The sequence below is a fragment of the Physcomitrium patens genome, chromosome 22 (genome assembly GCF_059467195.1).
Source record: "Physcomitrium patens ecotype Gransden chromosome 22, ASM5946719v1, whole genome shotgun sequence".
Taxonomy (NCBI): domain Eukaryota; kingdom Viridiplantae; phylum Streptophyta; class Bryopsida; order Funariales; family Funariaceae; genus Physcomitrium; species Physcomitrium patens.
The window spans coordinates 88,872-105,434 of NC_143431.1; the positions used below are offsets into that span (position 1 = coordinate 88,872).

Consider the following 16,563-nt stretch of genomic DNA (forward strand, 5'->3'; position numbering starts at 1 on the left):
AACTACAAAATGATGCCTTAATATAATATATGCAAGGAGTTAAACTAGTTGCAATTAAAATACTAGAAACAAGCAATAAAGAATCAAAAATCGCTTCTCTAGCTAATAATATGATTATCATAGTGAAAATTAAAATTTTTATTTGCATAAATTTGAAGCATGTAATAATTGTAGAATTATAGTTAAGTTTATAGAACTGATTAAAGCACACATACAACTGCCTTCTTATTATAGAATATTTTATTGAATGGACATAACTCCATTATATTAAAAATAATAAAGAAATTATTTTTATGATTGTGTCTTCTTAGAATAAAGTTAAATAAATCATGCAATAAATCCATTATTTATTAAAATATTAAATAAAAAATCATACATCAAAATTTTAAAAACTATTTAAGAATTTGTGATCTAAAAGATATTACATCAATTAAAAATGATCATGTTTGATTCAAAAGAAAGACTTTTTTTGATTTATGTTATAAAATTCACCATATTATACATTCTTTGTAAATCCATTTAAAATAAAAGTTAGTCTAAATTGATAAATGAAGAAGTTTAAATCTCAAAAGTAAAATGTTTTATCCTATTTTCATAAGTAAACAATAATCTATTAAATTTTTAAAATTAATTTCTTTTTGCAATTATTTTTGAAAAGGAACAAGTCAATTGAAAAAGACTTCAAATGCCAATAAATATTATATGCAAGGTTTGAATTAATGTAGTATAAAACAATTGAAACCAAATATCATATGTTAAATAGTTTCGTACAGAAAACTACTAAGATTAAAATTCTAAAATTCTGAAATTATGTTACATAGAATTCTAAAATTTAATTATCTTATTTTAATCATTTTATAGTTATATGAACTTATATGGATATTGATATCTTCCGCACATCCATCCAAATGGGTAACTACATCCATACTAATATATATTATAAATCCACTGTAGTTGCTCGCTCGCATCCATGGAGAGTGTGTCATCCATCCATCCACCCCTCGCAGTCCGTTGTAACCGGTAATAGAAAGTCAAGAGGGGGTCTTACGGGGGAAGAAGGGAGGCGGTGGTCACTGCTTGCACCCTCCTCCTCCTCATCCAGCGACGCACGAGGGAAGTGAGGAGAGGGAGGGGCACTCTGCAGAGACGAAGATGATGTTGATGATGGTGATGAAGAAGATGAAGAAGTGTGATGAGGAGGAGGAGGGAGGACAGGAAGGAAAGGAGAAAGAAAGGAATGAGTGATCCGAATTTTCCTTGCTTCCTTGCTTTTGGGGGGGGGGGGGGAGGGCGAGTTGCGGGCACAGCACCGCCAAACCCCACCAGCAAGGACACACGAAATCCCCCTCCAATGGAAAATCGAGAACCGAACTAACGAAAGAAAAAGGAAAACGGACACTTGGAGAGTTTCTGCTCTACTCTTCAGTAACCAAATCCTGAAAGCGGAGACAGCACAAGAAGCTGCAGCAGCAAAGCAGGTAGCTAGCTAAAGTAAGCAGCCAGCCAACCAGCCTACGGTCCCTACTGAGGAGTAAGGCAGTGAGGAGTGTAGGGCTTTTGGGCCACGCCTTCTGCCTCGCCGATCCATCTCGAGGCAGAGAGTCCAATGCGGTTGCCCCCCCCCCCCCCACTTCCCTTTCCGTCTCCTTCCCTCCCCTTCCGCCTTCTTCTCTTGTTCTTAGTGTAGCTGTCTGCCCCTTCACGCTCCAAATTTTCTTATTTCTCTGGTCAGTACCTTCCCATTTGCACTAGCCCTCTGCCCCCCTCTTCTTCTTGCACTGCTAGTCTAGTGTCGGTGACCCATTGTTGCAACTACATTCTCATTCCAGTAGACGCAAGATTCGTGAGTTGCAAGGTGGAGCATTCAACATTTCGTTTGTGGGCACTTCGAGTTTGTGGGTCTCCCATTTGCCTTTGAGAGAGGGGGATTGTCATGGATTTGGTAGAGTGGAGTGGGGTTTTTGGATCTGTGAGGAGATTATGCAGGTGGGGTTATGTAATTGAATTATAAACGTTGGATTCTGTGCAGAACTTGCGGACTTGGTAGGTGGCTCCTTGAGTAGGGTAGGAAAGTTGTACGTTTGTGGCAATGGCGTTGTCCCCTGCCATGACCAGGCAAGGGAGCCTAGTGGGATTACAAATCCAGCAGCCTACGTTGCGGCGGAGTTCTTACTTAGGGTTGCAGTTGACGTCTCAACCCTGTGCGAAGTTTTCTTCTATTAGCAGAGGCAACTTGGACCTTCGCTGCCAAGTGATCCCAAGCTCAACCACCCTGCCCCACTTCAATGTTGACATTTCTGGTGCGTTGCCTATCCATTTAATTTTTGCATTCTCAAACTATGACTGTGTTTTGTGAATATTTAGGCTTTACTGCGTGAGGATGAGCTCAAAGTTTCAGCGTATAAGGATTGAGACTCAAGAGTTAGGTCATTTGAGAAATTGTCTTTTCCAGGAGTGTTAAAAGTACGGGTTGTGCTCTGTGCGTAGAGCTTCTATTCTTGGCAACGAATTAGTAGTGCGGTATAATCAGTACTCAGGACAAAGGCAGTTTAGTATATACTCCATGAGAAATGAACAAGGTGTATATTTATATATTCTCCATGAGATATGCCTCTATGGCATTTAGATGTAAACCCTTCGTAATGATCTATGCCTTGGTCGGGGTTCCAGTTTGCAACCTTTTTCTCCCCTCGGTTTAGAGGATTTAATAATCGCCAGTATGTCGTCGTGAACTCTGTTGAAACTTGACCTTGATATATATCAATTTTTTAATAATTTCCTTGAAATTGTCGAAATTGTCGGTCTCCTAATATCACCTAATGATCCTGGGTCCTTTAGTGCACAACTGATGTGCAGTAAATAGAACTAATGCATAGATCTCAGTGGTTTCCATGCTTCGATTCAATGTCTTTTCGAGACCTAATTGTTTTTTGTTCAACCACTGGTTGACCTTTCGTGTGTGTTGCATTCGATGTAATAAACGATTCTGAATGAGTTCCGCTTTGTTGCAGGACCTGGCAAGCCAATTCGGTCCGAGGAGAGGACAACTATTCGTCTGGCTCTTCCCAGTAAAGGACGTATGGCGGAAGACACACTCGGTCTAATGAAGGTTGAATGCCTGCTAATGCTCTCATGCCACGTTAATTTTGTAGTTTAAGTCATGCCAAATTGGGTATACTTGGTTGTTATGGAACTTAATTATAAGGTGTCATAATTTCTTCAATTTTTTAATTTGAGCGTTTTAGGATATTTAACATTCGATGAATAATCAAATGGGTCGCACATGTGCAGGATTGCCAACTTTCAGTGCGAAAACTGAACCCTCGCCAATACATCGCAGATATTTCTGAAGTAAGTTCCCCTTAACGATCAATCGCAAAATCCTTCTGCATTAAATCATGTTTTGTTTCAGAGGTGTTGGTTGTCATGGTTAGTTTCTGAGAATTATGCTATATGCCGATTTTGCGTGTCCCGTTGGTTTTAATAGCTCAAGAACGTTGAGGTGTGGTTTCAACGGGCATCCGACGTCGTGAGGAAGCTGAAAACTGGGGATGTGGACATGGGCATTGTTGGCTACGATATGCTTCGGGAATATGGGGAGGTAAGCACTTGTTCCTTGCATATTCTATGTGTATATACTGGTTGTAGTCGTCCTTGCGCAACAACCACCATACGAAGATTGCATCTGGTTCGATCTATGCTAAGATTATCATAAGTTGAAATCATTTTGGACTGTCTAGAAATCTATTAATTCTTCGTTCTTCTGGTCACTTTCACTATCCCGCATACAGTCTATAATTGAAGTTGCCTTCTCATATGTCTATCGTATACATTCAAGAGAATACATTTTTGATAAATTATTTATTTCTCCTTTTTTTTAGGGGGGGTGGAGGTGTTTTTTCATCCTTTTCGTGAGTATGTTTACGCGCGTATCGGAAGTTATCAGTAATAAATCCTACTTATTTGCATTTGTGTCCAGGATGACGAGGACCTTATAGTAGTTCACGATGCTTTGGGATTCGGACAATGCCACCTTGCAATCGGGGTGTGTGCTCCTTCATGGACGGCCGTTCTATAATCTTTTATAAATTCATAGAGTTTTGTAGATTCTGGATTTGTTGTTCTTTCGTCCGTTCCAAGTTTGCAGAGTTTTCACAACGTCGACGACATCACGGGATATGAGCTAGCTGTGTATGCGAAATCCCTCTGTCAGGTTCTACTTGTACATGTACATTGGATGTCTTCAAGTTCCAGGTTTAACTCCTCTTTAAGGGATTTGACTCCTCTTGCAGATTCCAACTTATGGCATATTTGAGAATATAAACTCTTTAAGTGAGCTGGCTGCCATGCCATTATGGACTGAAGATAGGCCATTGCGTGTTGTCACTGGCTATACGTATGTAAGTAATGATTCTTTCCAACTCGTCTTGTTGTATATCTTATGTAGCAATGTATAGGTTATTCGTCTTGTCGCGGTACTCGTTCTGAGTTTTATCTTTCTGTAATGCAGCTTGGAAAGAAGTTCTTGGAAGAACACGGCTTTAAGCATGTGGAGCTCTCAACTGCTGACGGTGCTTTGGAAGCCGCACCAGCTGTGAGTAACTTTGCAAGAACTATACCCTTGTGATCTAGTTTTTAATGATGTGAGCCAGTATCAAAGCTTCATGCAGTGTTTGTCAACTTTTATATACAAAGGCATTGCTGTATGTAAATTTCTATATGTATTGACTTGGAATCTGCGCAGATGGGAACTGCTGATGCCATCTTGGATTTGGTGAGCAGCGGAACTACTCTACGTGAGAACAATCTGAAGGAGATTAGCGGTGGAGCTGTTCTCAGTAGTCAGGTCTCTTATCTTTCTACTAGTGTTGTATTCATATTGTTGTTTCGAAAGACTGACGATCAGAATTTTCTGTTACTGCGTGTTCTTGATGTAACCGTCTTGCTCTTCGTGCCACATGGCAACAGTATTGGCCTCTAACTTCAGGCATCTAGGTATTAACAAATTGTTCTGCGTTATTAATCAAAGGGTGTGTTCGTCGCCAACAAAAAAGTACTGCTGGAGCGGAAGGAGGTGCTCGATGTAGCTCATGAAATGTTGGAGCGGTTTGAAGCACATCTAACTGCCCAAGGTCAATTCACGGTAGGAATTGTAACACTCTAGCTTCTGAGTCACCGGACATGGGTTTCAAGGGGTCAATGCTGCAAAACCGCACTGGAGTGACTGTTAAAGTGGGTATTTTGTATCTTATTATTGTTCCTTAACCGTGTCTTACCATATACCAGACTTACACGTCTTTTCACTTCCCTTTGTAACAGGTGGTTGCCAACATGAGAGGCGATTCTGCAGACGAGGTTGCGGATAGGATTCTCAACGCCACCAGTTATCCAGGCTTGCAGGTCATTGACTATCTTTGACATTTGGTCGTCGTACATTTGTTGCAGTTGTTTACATTGCAACTCCAATGAAGGATGTGCTTCTCGTGTCTGAATGTTCCGTGATAACCTGCAGGGCCCTACGGTCAGTCCTGTTTACACTAACAAAGGTGGTAAAACTGCGGTGGACTACTACGCTATTATCATATGTGTTCCAAAGTTTCAACTATACCAAGCTGTCCGGGAACTAAGAAAGGTACCTTCTCTCGTGCACTAGCTTTTCGTCATTTTGTCCTTACCTCTTTTAGTTAGAAACAAGTTGATTATTAAATTCCTCAGGTCAATGTTCAGTACTTCCAGTCTACTATACGTCGCCAAAAGGCATACAGCAACTTCACTGAAAATTAAAACAAAGGAACGCTGAACTTTTCTACGTTTGACCTGGGTTTCAGGCTGGAGGTAGTGGTGTGTTGGTGTCACCATTGACGTATATTTTTGACGAAGAGACTCCCAGGTATCGGCAATTATTGGACAATTTGCAGAAGTAGATCCATATGCAATTCTCATCCATTTGTGATCAATTTAGAACCTTGAGCGAATTGATTTCCACGGGCAACTTCTCTCTGATTTCGTATATATTCTCATCCACTGTCTCCATTTTCCTTGCGTACAACCTACTACGTCTATTCATCTGTTTTCGCCGGTTCAGGTTTTGACTTACAAGCCCCCTGTTCTGTTGCTCTTGGTATATATTTCTTCATCGTCCTCACAAATGCCCAGTGATGCTTGCCCTTTTGAAGCTCTTCCTACTCGCATTTCCAATTCCTCCATTCCGTAGCTTGCCTTTCCTATTGGCCACCCTTCACACTAAACTAGTACAGTCCATACTCACGTTGGCAGCCTCCCACCAATCTTGAACCCCTCCTGAGTAGTTCAGGATAACTTGTCTCAAATTCAGCGGCATGTGGTTATAAATGCTTGTATTTTTAAAAATGCTTGTGGCCAAGAAAATGAGCTAAAACGGTTAATGCGTAGAATTGCAAATGTCTTCAACAATCACACATTCGGATGTAGGTGGTGGAATTCTTGACAAAAGCCTAATCAAATATTTCCAATGCTGTAACATTTAAGATATCTTGCTATTCGCTAACTATTTACGTCAATAATCTCAGGACATCATTTCCATGTTTTGGAAGAAAACACGCAATGAAGACTTTTAATGGTGAATGGATCTGAGAACTTCGTAAACATCGTTCTCTAAACAATATTGCAAACAATGACATTTGAATATATCAGACCAATAAATACTTCCAAAGCAGGGGCCGTGAAAAATATACGACTCAAAAAAATTTAAACATCTATTCTCTGCTAAATAACCTAAAATGTAAAATGACAATACGTTACATTCTGCACATGTTAATGACATCACTGTCAATCTACAATGCTTTCGACTAATTTCAAGAAAATATCAATTACAACTGCTTCAACAAAACAAAAAAAAGGACATATCCTATGCCCCATCTTTCGTAATAGCGATAAATGCAAATCCAGAAAGATATAGTAACAGAAGAAAACTAACTAAAACTCCGAGAACCCACAACTTTGAAATGCAACCACACTGTCGACAAAGCAAAAAAACACTAATTAGAAAATTCTTACAAACACATACTAAACACTACAATATATGTTTACATAGAAATAATATATCTTAAAAGCATTAAAAATAAATGTGCAAACAGTCGCAATATACATCTACATAGCACATAGACATACAATCATATATTATAATAATAATCAAAAAAGCATATCAATTTATAATTCATGGACCATCTGGATTAAAAACAAATTACGCAGTCAAAAGAAGGCATTACAACTACAATCAAATCCGTACCCTCACAATTCATAAATTGAAGAACCATGTGTATATAACTTAACAAATATATCAAACAAAATATATATAACAGTGCCTAAATCACAAACACAATGAGATTTCGAAAATAAAGATATATTTCGACCCACGTAGCACAAAAAGACCACAAGAACCAATTGTACCTTCTTGGAACACACGTTCTTCCGAATGGCACTAACTATCTTTTTCTTTTTTCGTTTTTTGTTTTTTGGCAATTTTTTGTTGTCTCAAGTTTGGGATAAAAAAAGAGGAAGAAGAAGAAGCGGTATATACTTTGATGACTTGCACCTTATCATGATCACAAACTTACTACAAACTGGCTTTGATAGCTTTACTAAGAGAGAAGTAGTAGGAAAGGGCAATACTTGTTCTGCTAAGGTGTCATTCATCATGCTCTTCAATTGTGTGATTTCAATTGTGCAACTTGTGATAACCAACATTTCCACTTGAGAGAGCTTCAGAACCTTTTTACCTCATTCCTTCCTTCAAATCACAAGTAAACCAACTTTTCTATCCAAATTCTCACGCCTCCTCGTATTTGCTGCATACATGGATCAACCCGATTATACATGAAAAAACATATAATATGTCACAAGGTTAAACTACACATCATGTTCAGCAAATAAATTCCCTCTCAGTCTTCAAATCTAAAAGTGCACGAATGTACATAAGCATGAAGCATCCCAAGTTCAATATCAATCGGGATAATCATTAGTTCTCATAACCTTGCATCCTTAGCCTTGGCAGTAGCATGTCATAATGCTTGCCATTTCACATGCACTAGTAGAGCATTGCGACATAGAAGAACAGTCTACCAGTGCAAAACCTGCTCTCCAATCATACATCGAAATTCTTAGTATACAAACGATCCTCGATTGATCGCTTCTATCGTTTCACTCGCCCGGCCGCGTAGCGCAGTGGATTAGCGCGTCAGACTTCGGATCTGAAGGTCGGGGGTTCGAATCCCCTCGTGGTCACTTTTGTCAGTTCCCCCTCCCACTTGCTCCCCAACTCGCGTCCTTCCCTCTCTCCTCACAGCGTCGGAACGTTCATGCTCGTCACGAAGAGTGTGCAAAGCCGCATCCCCTAAAACTAGTATGCGAAGCTGCAGCCCCTAATACAAGTGTGCAATGTCTCCCTCCCCAAACCCATGTCTCCAACCAAGACCTCACAGCGCCTGCTCGCACTCCAACATTCTGCAATTCACTGGAACTCCTCACTTCCGAAGCTCCACCCCATATCCACTGCAACCATGACCAAGAGGCCCAAGTGTGTGGATATATATATATATATATATGCCCGGAATGCGCTCGCAATCCTGGCACTCCTCCCGTCCTCCCGACTTTCCTGTTCTCCGCATTTCCCTGCTCAAATCACTGCTCCGGTTCGCGCTCCCTGAGAACGACTGCGTCATTAAATGTCACGAGTTATTTGCATTGCCTTGTATCTTAGGTTGCTGCACGTTGTATCCCTGTACGGTGAGATTGTTTCAACCACACACATCTCATTTTCCAACTTCCCGATCTGTCCCCTTAACACGAACAAATGTTTCTTCAGACATAGTCCTGATCGCACTCACCTCCAACATACAGCAGCTCTACTCTACTCCTTCACCGAGCAACATTACTATCAGCACACCTCCACGAAGGTTGCCATTTCTCCTTTTGTGACTTGTGATTGGAAGCACCCTTCTGTGATGAACCGTACCATGAGCTTCTGATCCCTGCTCGGCAAGGATTACAATAGTGTACTCTTGCAAAAGCTTTCACCGCAATTCCCACCTGCCCTCAAGGAAGTGATTCTGCCGTCTGTCGCATTCGCACCCTTGCTGAAGTTGCTCTACCTAATCTTCATTCTCAACGAGACATAAACCGACTCGTGGAATTCGACATCGAAATGAATACCAACAATTGCTGTCCTCCTGGGTCGTCGTAAGCTACCTCCACCTACATCCACTCCCTACTTCATTCGCATACCAATGCCGGACCCCGACATCGCCTTTGCTTTCACGAACTTCTGTACCACACTGTCCTCTACACACGACTACTCACACTCGACAATCCAACCGGTATCACACAATCCAACAGTGTTTCTTTTCTTCCCAGGAGAACAACCAGGAAGACAAAACAATGTCATCGGTGTCACAAAACGACCTGTACTACTTTTTCGCCTTCAGACTGACACCTCAGATCCCCGAACCTCCCCACTGAAACATACCCTGCTCGCTCAGGTTCACCGTTCCCTGATCACATGCAGTAGCTCTCTCCGTCGCCGTCATGTACAAATTGTTTTGGTAGCTGCGGGCCCACGAATGGCCCCAGCGTCATAGGTCAACCCTAATCCTCAGCGCCGACTCATCAAGCCAATTTAACTTGACTCTTGTATCACATCATACCATCTAAGGTGCCGCCTATCTTGCGGCCCAAACAGCTACGAGCCCAGCGAGCCATGACGATTACAGTGTTGGTAAGCCAGAGTTGCACTATCGTATCGTTGCATGTGAGAACAAAAGAGTACACTCATACCATGCATCGGGATACAGTTTCGGACACTACACACAATGCTAAGACCATGTGCATGCTGTTAACATACCACAGATAACGCTGAGACTATGCGCATAATGAACAGACACCGTAGGTTATGCTAGGAGTACAAGCATACTGAACAAACACCCCTTCATCGGCCCAAGTGTCACCGAATAAACTACAACCAATACCGACACCCCTTCGCGCGAATGCCTCCATCACAACGAGTGCCAAGCTCAATCCGAGATGACGACGCCCAACTGTACATCCCAACCATTACGGCTTCGACTGCACGCGGCGGGATCGCAACCACGTCCGGCCCACTGCTTTGTGGTTTGCCCCACGCACGTGGAATCGAAAAGCCTGCGCATTTTTAACATGCACCAACAACAATGCATGGGGCGCTCCAACTCCAACTTTCATTCACAACTCGCATCGGATATCACACAAACAGCATGCACCCTTCCACTGCGAACACCGCCCAACCCCACATCCCAACCACATTCCGCCCCAAGATCACGGACACTTCCAACTGCCCGGGGACCGACCATCGCGCTACAACCCTGCACTGTGACGCGGCACCCCCACTCAACCCCACCACGCATCCCCTCCTCAAATTCAACACCCTGCCACACCACTCCACTACCCTGCTGCCCGCCCACACCCAGCACAACACATCCCAACCCGACTCCACAACTCACAACCAGCTCAACCGCGCCGCCACACAGCTGCTGCATGCACCACAATCACCTCCGCATCCACAACAATCCACTGTCTGCCCACGCCCATCCCCACCCCCATTCCCATCCACCGCACATCATACATCCCACGCAGACGTTGAAAACCTTTCCGACATCATCTCTTGTGATGCCTCTCCTTTCATTCCCATGGCACTATCTGAAAACTGCCTCGTCGTTCTTAGAACCAAAATTCATACGCCAGCTTGTCCCTGTACCGAAAGCTATCACTACTCAAGGGGAAATAAGAAAATTTAACAAAAAGAAGGGGCAAAATAATTTTAAAAAAAACGAAAAAAAAATTAATTTAACCACCGTCCCTACGCCACCTCTATTGCACATCTTCGCTCGACTTCTTCTTTTTCTTCTTCTTCTTCTCGCTCTTCTCTACACTAGCTGCCACCTCCGTCGCCTCCTCCATCTCCACGTCCCCCGACTTCATCTTCTTCTTCTTCTTCTTCTTCTCCGTCGTCGCTTCTCCATTCGTCTCCTCTGCCGTCTCTCCCTTCTTCGCCTTCTTCTTCTTCGGAGCCGTGTCCGGCGTTTGTGTCACGGGGCTCGACGCCTCCTTCGACCGCTTCTTCTCGCTCTTCGATCCGTTCTCTACCTCCTCCGCACCGCCATTGTCCGCCTCGCCCTTGCTCTTCCCCTTCGCCGGGGTCGCCATCTCCGCGCCCTCGCCGCCGTCCGCTGCTGCCTTGGCCCCCTCCTCCTCGGCCGCCTTCTTCGGCGCCGCGTCGAACTGAGGCACTCGCAGCCACTCCGCAGGCGTCTTCTCGTTCGGTTTCCCGTGCTTGTCCAGCAGCCCGTCGCTGATCATCTTCTTCTTCGTCATCGCCCGCGGACCCAGCCCCCACTTCCTCGGGTACGTGTCCCTCTCCATCACCACCCTCTTCACCTTCGCCACCACGCCGTGATCGCACGTCGCCATCACTGCCGTCGTCATCTGAGCGATGCCCAGCGCTATCGCCTCGCCCTTCGTCGTCATCAGCACCACCTCCTCGCCCACCTCGATCCCCTGCTCGTACCTCAGCAGCCCGGGAATCATCAGCTTCGCCCCGTAGCAGATGGCATTCACTGCGCTGTCCTTCACCACGCACCTCTTGTAGCTCGTCAGCAGAACCTCCAGAGGCATGATCACCCGCCTCAAGTAGCTCTCGTCCTTGTGGTTGTCGTACACCCACTGCGCGTCCAGCACGTCGTGCATCGTCACCAGGTTGTCTTTCTCGCCCAGAATCCCCGACCGAACCCTACGCAGCTCCTGCATGTGACCTCCCACTCCCAGCAGCAACCCCAAGTGCACGCACAGCGTTCGAATGTACGTCCCCGCCTCGCACGACACCCAGAACACCACCAGGTGCCTCTCCGCATCATACTCCAGCAGCTTGCTCTCGTAGATTGTCCGAATGCGCAGCTGCCGCTTCACCGCCGAGATCAGAGGCGGTCTCTGAAACAGCGCGCCCGTCAGCGTCTCAATTGCCTGCGCCACCTTCGCCACCGACTCCACCGCCGAGTGCAGCCTCGCCACGCACACGTACTCCTTTCCGGCGCCCTGCTGCGCCTTCACCAGCCGAGTCGCCCTGTCCACGCACACGATCAAGCTGCCCGTCACCTTGGGATCCAGCGTCCCACTGTGCCCGGTCTTGTCCACCCTCAGCATGCGCCGAATCCATGCCACCACCTCGTGCGACGACGGGTTCGCCGGCTTGTCCAGATTGATCACTCCATACCTCACGTAATCGTGAAGCGGCCTCTTCAGCGGCGTGTGCCCCGTCGGCAGCGGCGTGTAATGCCCCGTCCTCACGTTCAGCTTGTCGTAATTCTTCAGCAGAATTGGCCACTTCGAGGTGTCCAACGGCGGGGTCGTCGACTGGGGCTTAATCAGGTAATCGGTGTCCGCCTGCTCGTTCGAAGGGGCGTCCCCCAACACCACCTGCTGCCCCTCCGCATCCTCGACCTCGCGATGCTTGTCTTTCCTCTTCTTCTTGCTCTCCGTCCCTGCCATTCCTGTGTTGCAGGCGCGGGTAGCACTCTCAGGTTCAACAGTGGTCTATAATGCCTAAAATCGCAGAACGAAAGACCTACAACAGTACGCGGTTGTTGCAGAAGTATATGAGTGATGGGTAGAGCGGGGTGGGACGGGATGGCATAGAGAGCTACGACGGCGCACAGAGAATGCGGAGATGGGGAAGCACAGCTCTCGGGGAAGGGCAGGGAAGAAGAGAATCGTGGGCGGTGAGGGAGCCGGAGTGTTGTAGAGGAGGAGAACAGGGAAGCCATGGGGCTCACCGAGCATCATCTGCTCAGGCTGGTCCCGAATTAGGGTTTAGGGTTTAACTTGCAAGGCGGACGCCGCTTGCTCCCCGGCAGCCATCTGAGCCGTCCGTCCATTGTCTCTGCGGGGGATGATGGCATGGTGAACGTGGGGCCCTTGAGCGGAACACTGTTCTTATGCTCATCCTCGTCCTCTGCTTGTTGCTCTTTTCATTTTCCTTCTCTTGTTTGCAATGCCTTTACCTCTCTACTTTTACATCAATAATCAATATCCTATTCAATCGTTATATTGAGACAGTTTTTTTTTATTTTTATTTTTATAAATGCAATATTGTATTCAAACAAACAAATGACTATTACACCAATACGGATTGAACAAATGTTAGTATTGATATCATTCATCATCATTTGAAAAATACTTATCCTATTGTGATAAAAAAATAGATTATAATCATTGTGCATGTACAATGAAATCCTACAATATTTTATTATAAATCAATAAGCAACTACTAGGTTTTAAGTATTGATATGTGATCTATTAACTGCAACTGTTAAGTAATGATTAAAACTATTGTGTATATTTCTAGCTTTCATTCTATTGACATTAAAAAAAAATTTGTAGAGTTATAAAAAAAAAAAAACAGAATACTTTATAAATGTCGTTACATATTTAATGTTCTCACCACAAAATCAATTGAAGCAAAACAATCACAAGTGGAGTTGCACTATCTTTTATGACATGGAATTTTAGATGATATGAACAAGCAATATGTATTTTTTACAAATTTATTCTTAATTCGTTTATTTTTTAAATTCAAAATCAAAGGATTTGTTGAAAAAATTATCATATGCATACATATTTCCACTATTATTCTTTGTAAAAGTTCATAGAGAGAATAGATATATATTTTTTTATAAACATTAATGATTGCATCTAATTTAAATACAATTAATTCTTAGAAGTATGTTAATTTTTGTTATTGCATATGCATATATATGTGCATGTACAAAAATAAACACAATTTATTTATTTTTATTTTTAAAATTTATATAATATAAAATTAATAGAATTAATATTAAATACATCAAATATTTTTCAAATAATTCTTCAAATATTAATTGAAATATTTTTCAAATAATTTTTTTTAATAGGCCTACAAAATCTAAAATATATGAAAATAAAAAATTATCATTACTTTGGCAATTCATAGATATAATCATCAACTTTTGAATAGTCAAAAGTATCATAGATGAGAACCATAATTAACAAATTAAAAGGTGTTTGTTGAATAGAAGAATGTACTATGGTATTAAAATCAAACTCTACAAATGAAAAAAGAGTTGTCTAATCATTTTAATTGTAGTTGATTATACATCTCAAACACTACTCTAAAACTTAATTTATCTATTATATTTATTGATCAATTTGAATATAGAAAGCCAAAGATATATTTATATCCATCTTAAACATCTTAAAAAGGATTTTTTAAAATCATAAAAAAATTCAATCCATACATTCAATTTAATATCGATTGACAATCCATGATAGCAATAAATCATATAAAAAATTAAAATAAATAAAAATTCTTTACATATAATATTTTTTTATAGATAGTATAAAATGTGCCATCTTGATAAAATAATCTATTATGACTAGTATAGAATCATATAAATTTGAGATTGAAAGATCCATGATAAAATCCATAGAAATAAAAGACCATAGTTGTTTTAATATTGATAATAGTTGAAAAAATGTGTAAGGTTGATATCAAAGAATTTTTAATTTTGAATATCACATGATTGTACAAAGGCTTTAACTGTCTTCTATATCTAGAGACATCAAATATCTCTTGAGATTACTTCAAAAGTCTTATTTTATTTAAAATATAATATAATTAGAAGTCATAATAAGCATGAAGAGTACATAATTGTGCTTCATTTTTTAGAATATATAAGTATTATTTGGAATAAAATAGATTATTTTTAAATTCAAACTTGGAAGTATCATAAGATTAAAATAGATTATTCTTAATTTATGAAAAAGAAGATCAGAGAACATATTAAATTGAACTTGCGTAAAAAATGTTGAATCAATAATTAAAGTTGATTTCATTGCTTGAAGATGAAATTTCTTTGGCTTCACTATAATTGTTCCTTGTTGATATGAAATACTTGAAATTCTTGTGATTTGTACAAATAATTATTGGACTTAAAGCATCTTCTAGATAATGGCGCTATTTTTGAAATGAATCTACAATTACAAAAAGTTCTTTCTTATGGATCTTATACATGATCTCCATTGCTAAAAATATTCTTAAATGAATAGCTATAAGATGAAGTTTGTCATCTACTTCTATTTTTAATAATACCACAAAGAAGACAAAATTCAATGCATCTTTTTTATAAAAAAATATCTTGTATACTTCAATATAATACAAGATTGGTGTAAAAGTGAAAGTTATTTTAAAGCTTCAAATGATGCTTAAGCTTTATTATTTTAGTTAGATTTATCTTTCAAAGTCAAATATGTAAATAGAATTACAACTTGAAAAACATTCTTGATAAAGATTCAATAAAAATAGATGAAACTAAAAAAAGATAGACATCTTTTATTATTATTAGAATTTTTTAATCCATAATATTTTAAAATTTCTCAGGATCCATGATAAGGCCATTATTTGAAATGATGTATTCAAAAAAGTTGACCTCAGTAATATGAAAATACACATTTTATTCTCATGGCACATTGTTTGGAACTTTAAGTTTTTTTTAATACATAAAAAACAAAAAAAATGATATTTTCTTGTATTCTTTATATAAATAAAAATGTTGTTTTAATATCAAACTATAGAATCTCTCAAAAAATATTATTTGTAAGATGTTAAAAAGCAATTTGTGGATTTGTGATTCCAAAAGATATGACTTAATATTTAAAATATTTTTTAAAAAAACATATATATATATATATATATATATATATATATATGAAAAAATATAGATTATTGAGTATTCATGAAAAAAATGAATTAAAATTTATTTTCTATTTTTTATATCAAGACTAAGATAGGATCTTATATTAAATATTTTGAATCACATATAAATATTTAGCTAATTTTTTGTTAATATTATTATTAAGTACAATAAACTTATTTTTTTCAATAAGCCATAGAATGGTCTAAATGGTAGTTGAGCTCTTTTTTTAATTATAAATTGAGCAATCATAGAAATAATGTTGTAGAAAAATATATGCATTAGGATTTTAAAAATTGTCTTGATAATCTTAAAATTAGCTTTAAATATTATTTATAATCTTTTAAATATTAGATATGAATATGGTATAAATAATAAAAGATGATGTTTATTTTATAACATACATAAAAGCTCTTGCATCTACCAATAAAGATTTGATTGTATTATATTTCTGATTTTTTATTTGGATAATCAAATTTTAAATAATAATATGAGACAAATTAAGATTACAAGAATTCCAATCAAATTGAGAATTATATTTATCAAGCCAAAATAAACTTCAAAAAAAGCAATCAAAGAGATGTAATAATATAAAATAATATTAAGTTATTGTAGCTAATTAAGGTTACATTTGTAAGAAATTTTTTATGAATAACATTTTTAAAAGTCAAAAGATAATAATCTATGACTTCTATATGCACATGCTTAGATTTCTTGATTAAAGATATTTCTAATTTGTTAACAAAGTCTTTATTAATAAAACAAGCTAAGA

General features: G+C 39.9%; 2 protein-coding genes, 1 long non-coding RNA gene and 1 other non-coding gene across 8 annotated transcripts; 2 read left to right on the forward strand and 2 right to left on the reverse strand.

Moving 5' to 3' along the window:
• Positions 1 to 1,337: 1,337 nt before the first annotated feature.
• Positions 1,338 to 6,012, forward strand: LOC112275345 (ATP phosphoribosyltransferase 1, chloroplastic). 5 transcript variants are annotated; one of them, XM_073530185.2, is made up of 13 exons: positions 1,338 to 1,491; positions 2,030 to 2,300; positions 3,012 to 3,109; positions 3,292 to 3,351; positions 3,488 to 3,601; positions 3,980 to 4,045; positions 4,293 to 4,400; positions 4,511 to 4,594; positions 4,745 to 4,846; positions 5,030 to 5,143; positions 5,320 to 5,400; positions 5,513 to 5,632; positions 5,829 to 6,012. In XM_073530185.2, the coding sequence occupies exons 2-13, from the start codon at positions 2,090 to 2,092 to the stop codon at positions 5,922 to 5,924; spliced, it is 1,254 nt and encodes a 417-aa protein (XP_073386286.1). In that variant the 5' UTR covers positions 1,338 to 1,491; positions 2,030 to 2,089; the 3' UTR covers positions 5,925 to 6,012. The 5 variants fall into 5 exon arrangements, with proteins under 5 accessions (XP_073386286.1, XP_073386285.1, XP_073386282.1 ...); XM_073530184.2 differs by having other exon boundaries at positions 1,469 to 1,611; XM_073530181.2 differs by lacking the exon at positions 1,338 to 1,491 and adding an exon at positions 1,542 to 1,727.
• LOC141044760 (uncharacterized) lies at positions 5,058 to 10,392 on the reverse strand. Its single transcript, XR_016500153.1, has 2 exons — positions 8,011 to 10,392; positions 5,058 to 7,826 (listed from the first exon to the last, which is right to left on the reverse strand). It is a non-coding gene; the product is annotated as an uncharacterized LOC141044760 (long non-coding RNA).
• On the forward strand, positions 8,189 to 8,262 carry TRNAR-UCG (transfer RNA arginine (anticodon UCG)). The gene has a single exon. It is a non-coding gene; the product is annotated as a tRNA-Arg (tRNA).
• Positions 10,393 to 10,647: 255 nt separating the features above from the next.
• Positions 10,648 to 12,841, reverse strand: LOC112275035 (H/ACA ribonucleoprotein complex subunit cbf5). Its single transcript, XM_024504967.3, has one exon. It carries the CDS (start codon positions 12,550 to 12,552, stop codon positions 10,879 to 10,881), a length of 1,674 nt encoding a protein of 557 aa, XP_024360735.1. The 5' UTR covers positions 12,553 to 12,841; the 3' UTR covers positions 10,648 to 10,878.
• Positions 12,842 to 16,563: the final 3,722 nt, after the last annotated feature.

Coding starts and splice junctions, on each gene's coding strand:
- LOC112275345 (XM_073530185.2), top strand. CDS start 2,090: ATGGCGTTGTCCCCTGCCATGACCAGGCAAGGGAGCCTAGTGGGATTA. Junction 4,847..5,029: donor GAGCTGTTCTCAGTAGTCAG/GTCTCTTATCTT, acceptor TATTAATCAAAG/GGTGTGTTCGTCGCCAACAA. Junction 5,401..5,512: donor CCAGTTATCCAGGCTTGCAG/GTCATTGACTAT, acceptor GATAACCTGCAG/GGCCCTACGGTCAGTCCTGT.
- LOC112275035 (XM_024504967.3), bottom strand. CDS start 12,552: ATGGCAGGGACGGAGAGCAAGAAGAAGAGGAAAGACAAGCATCGCGAG.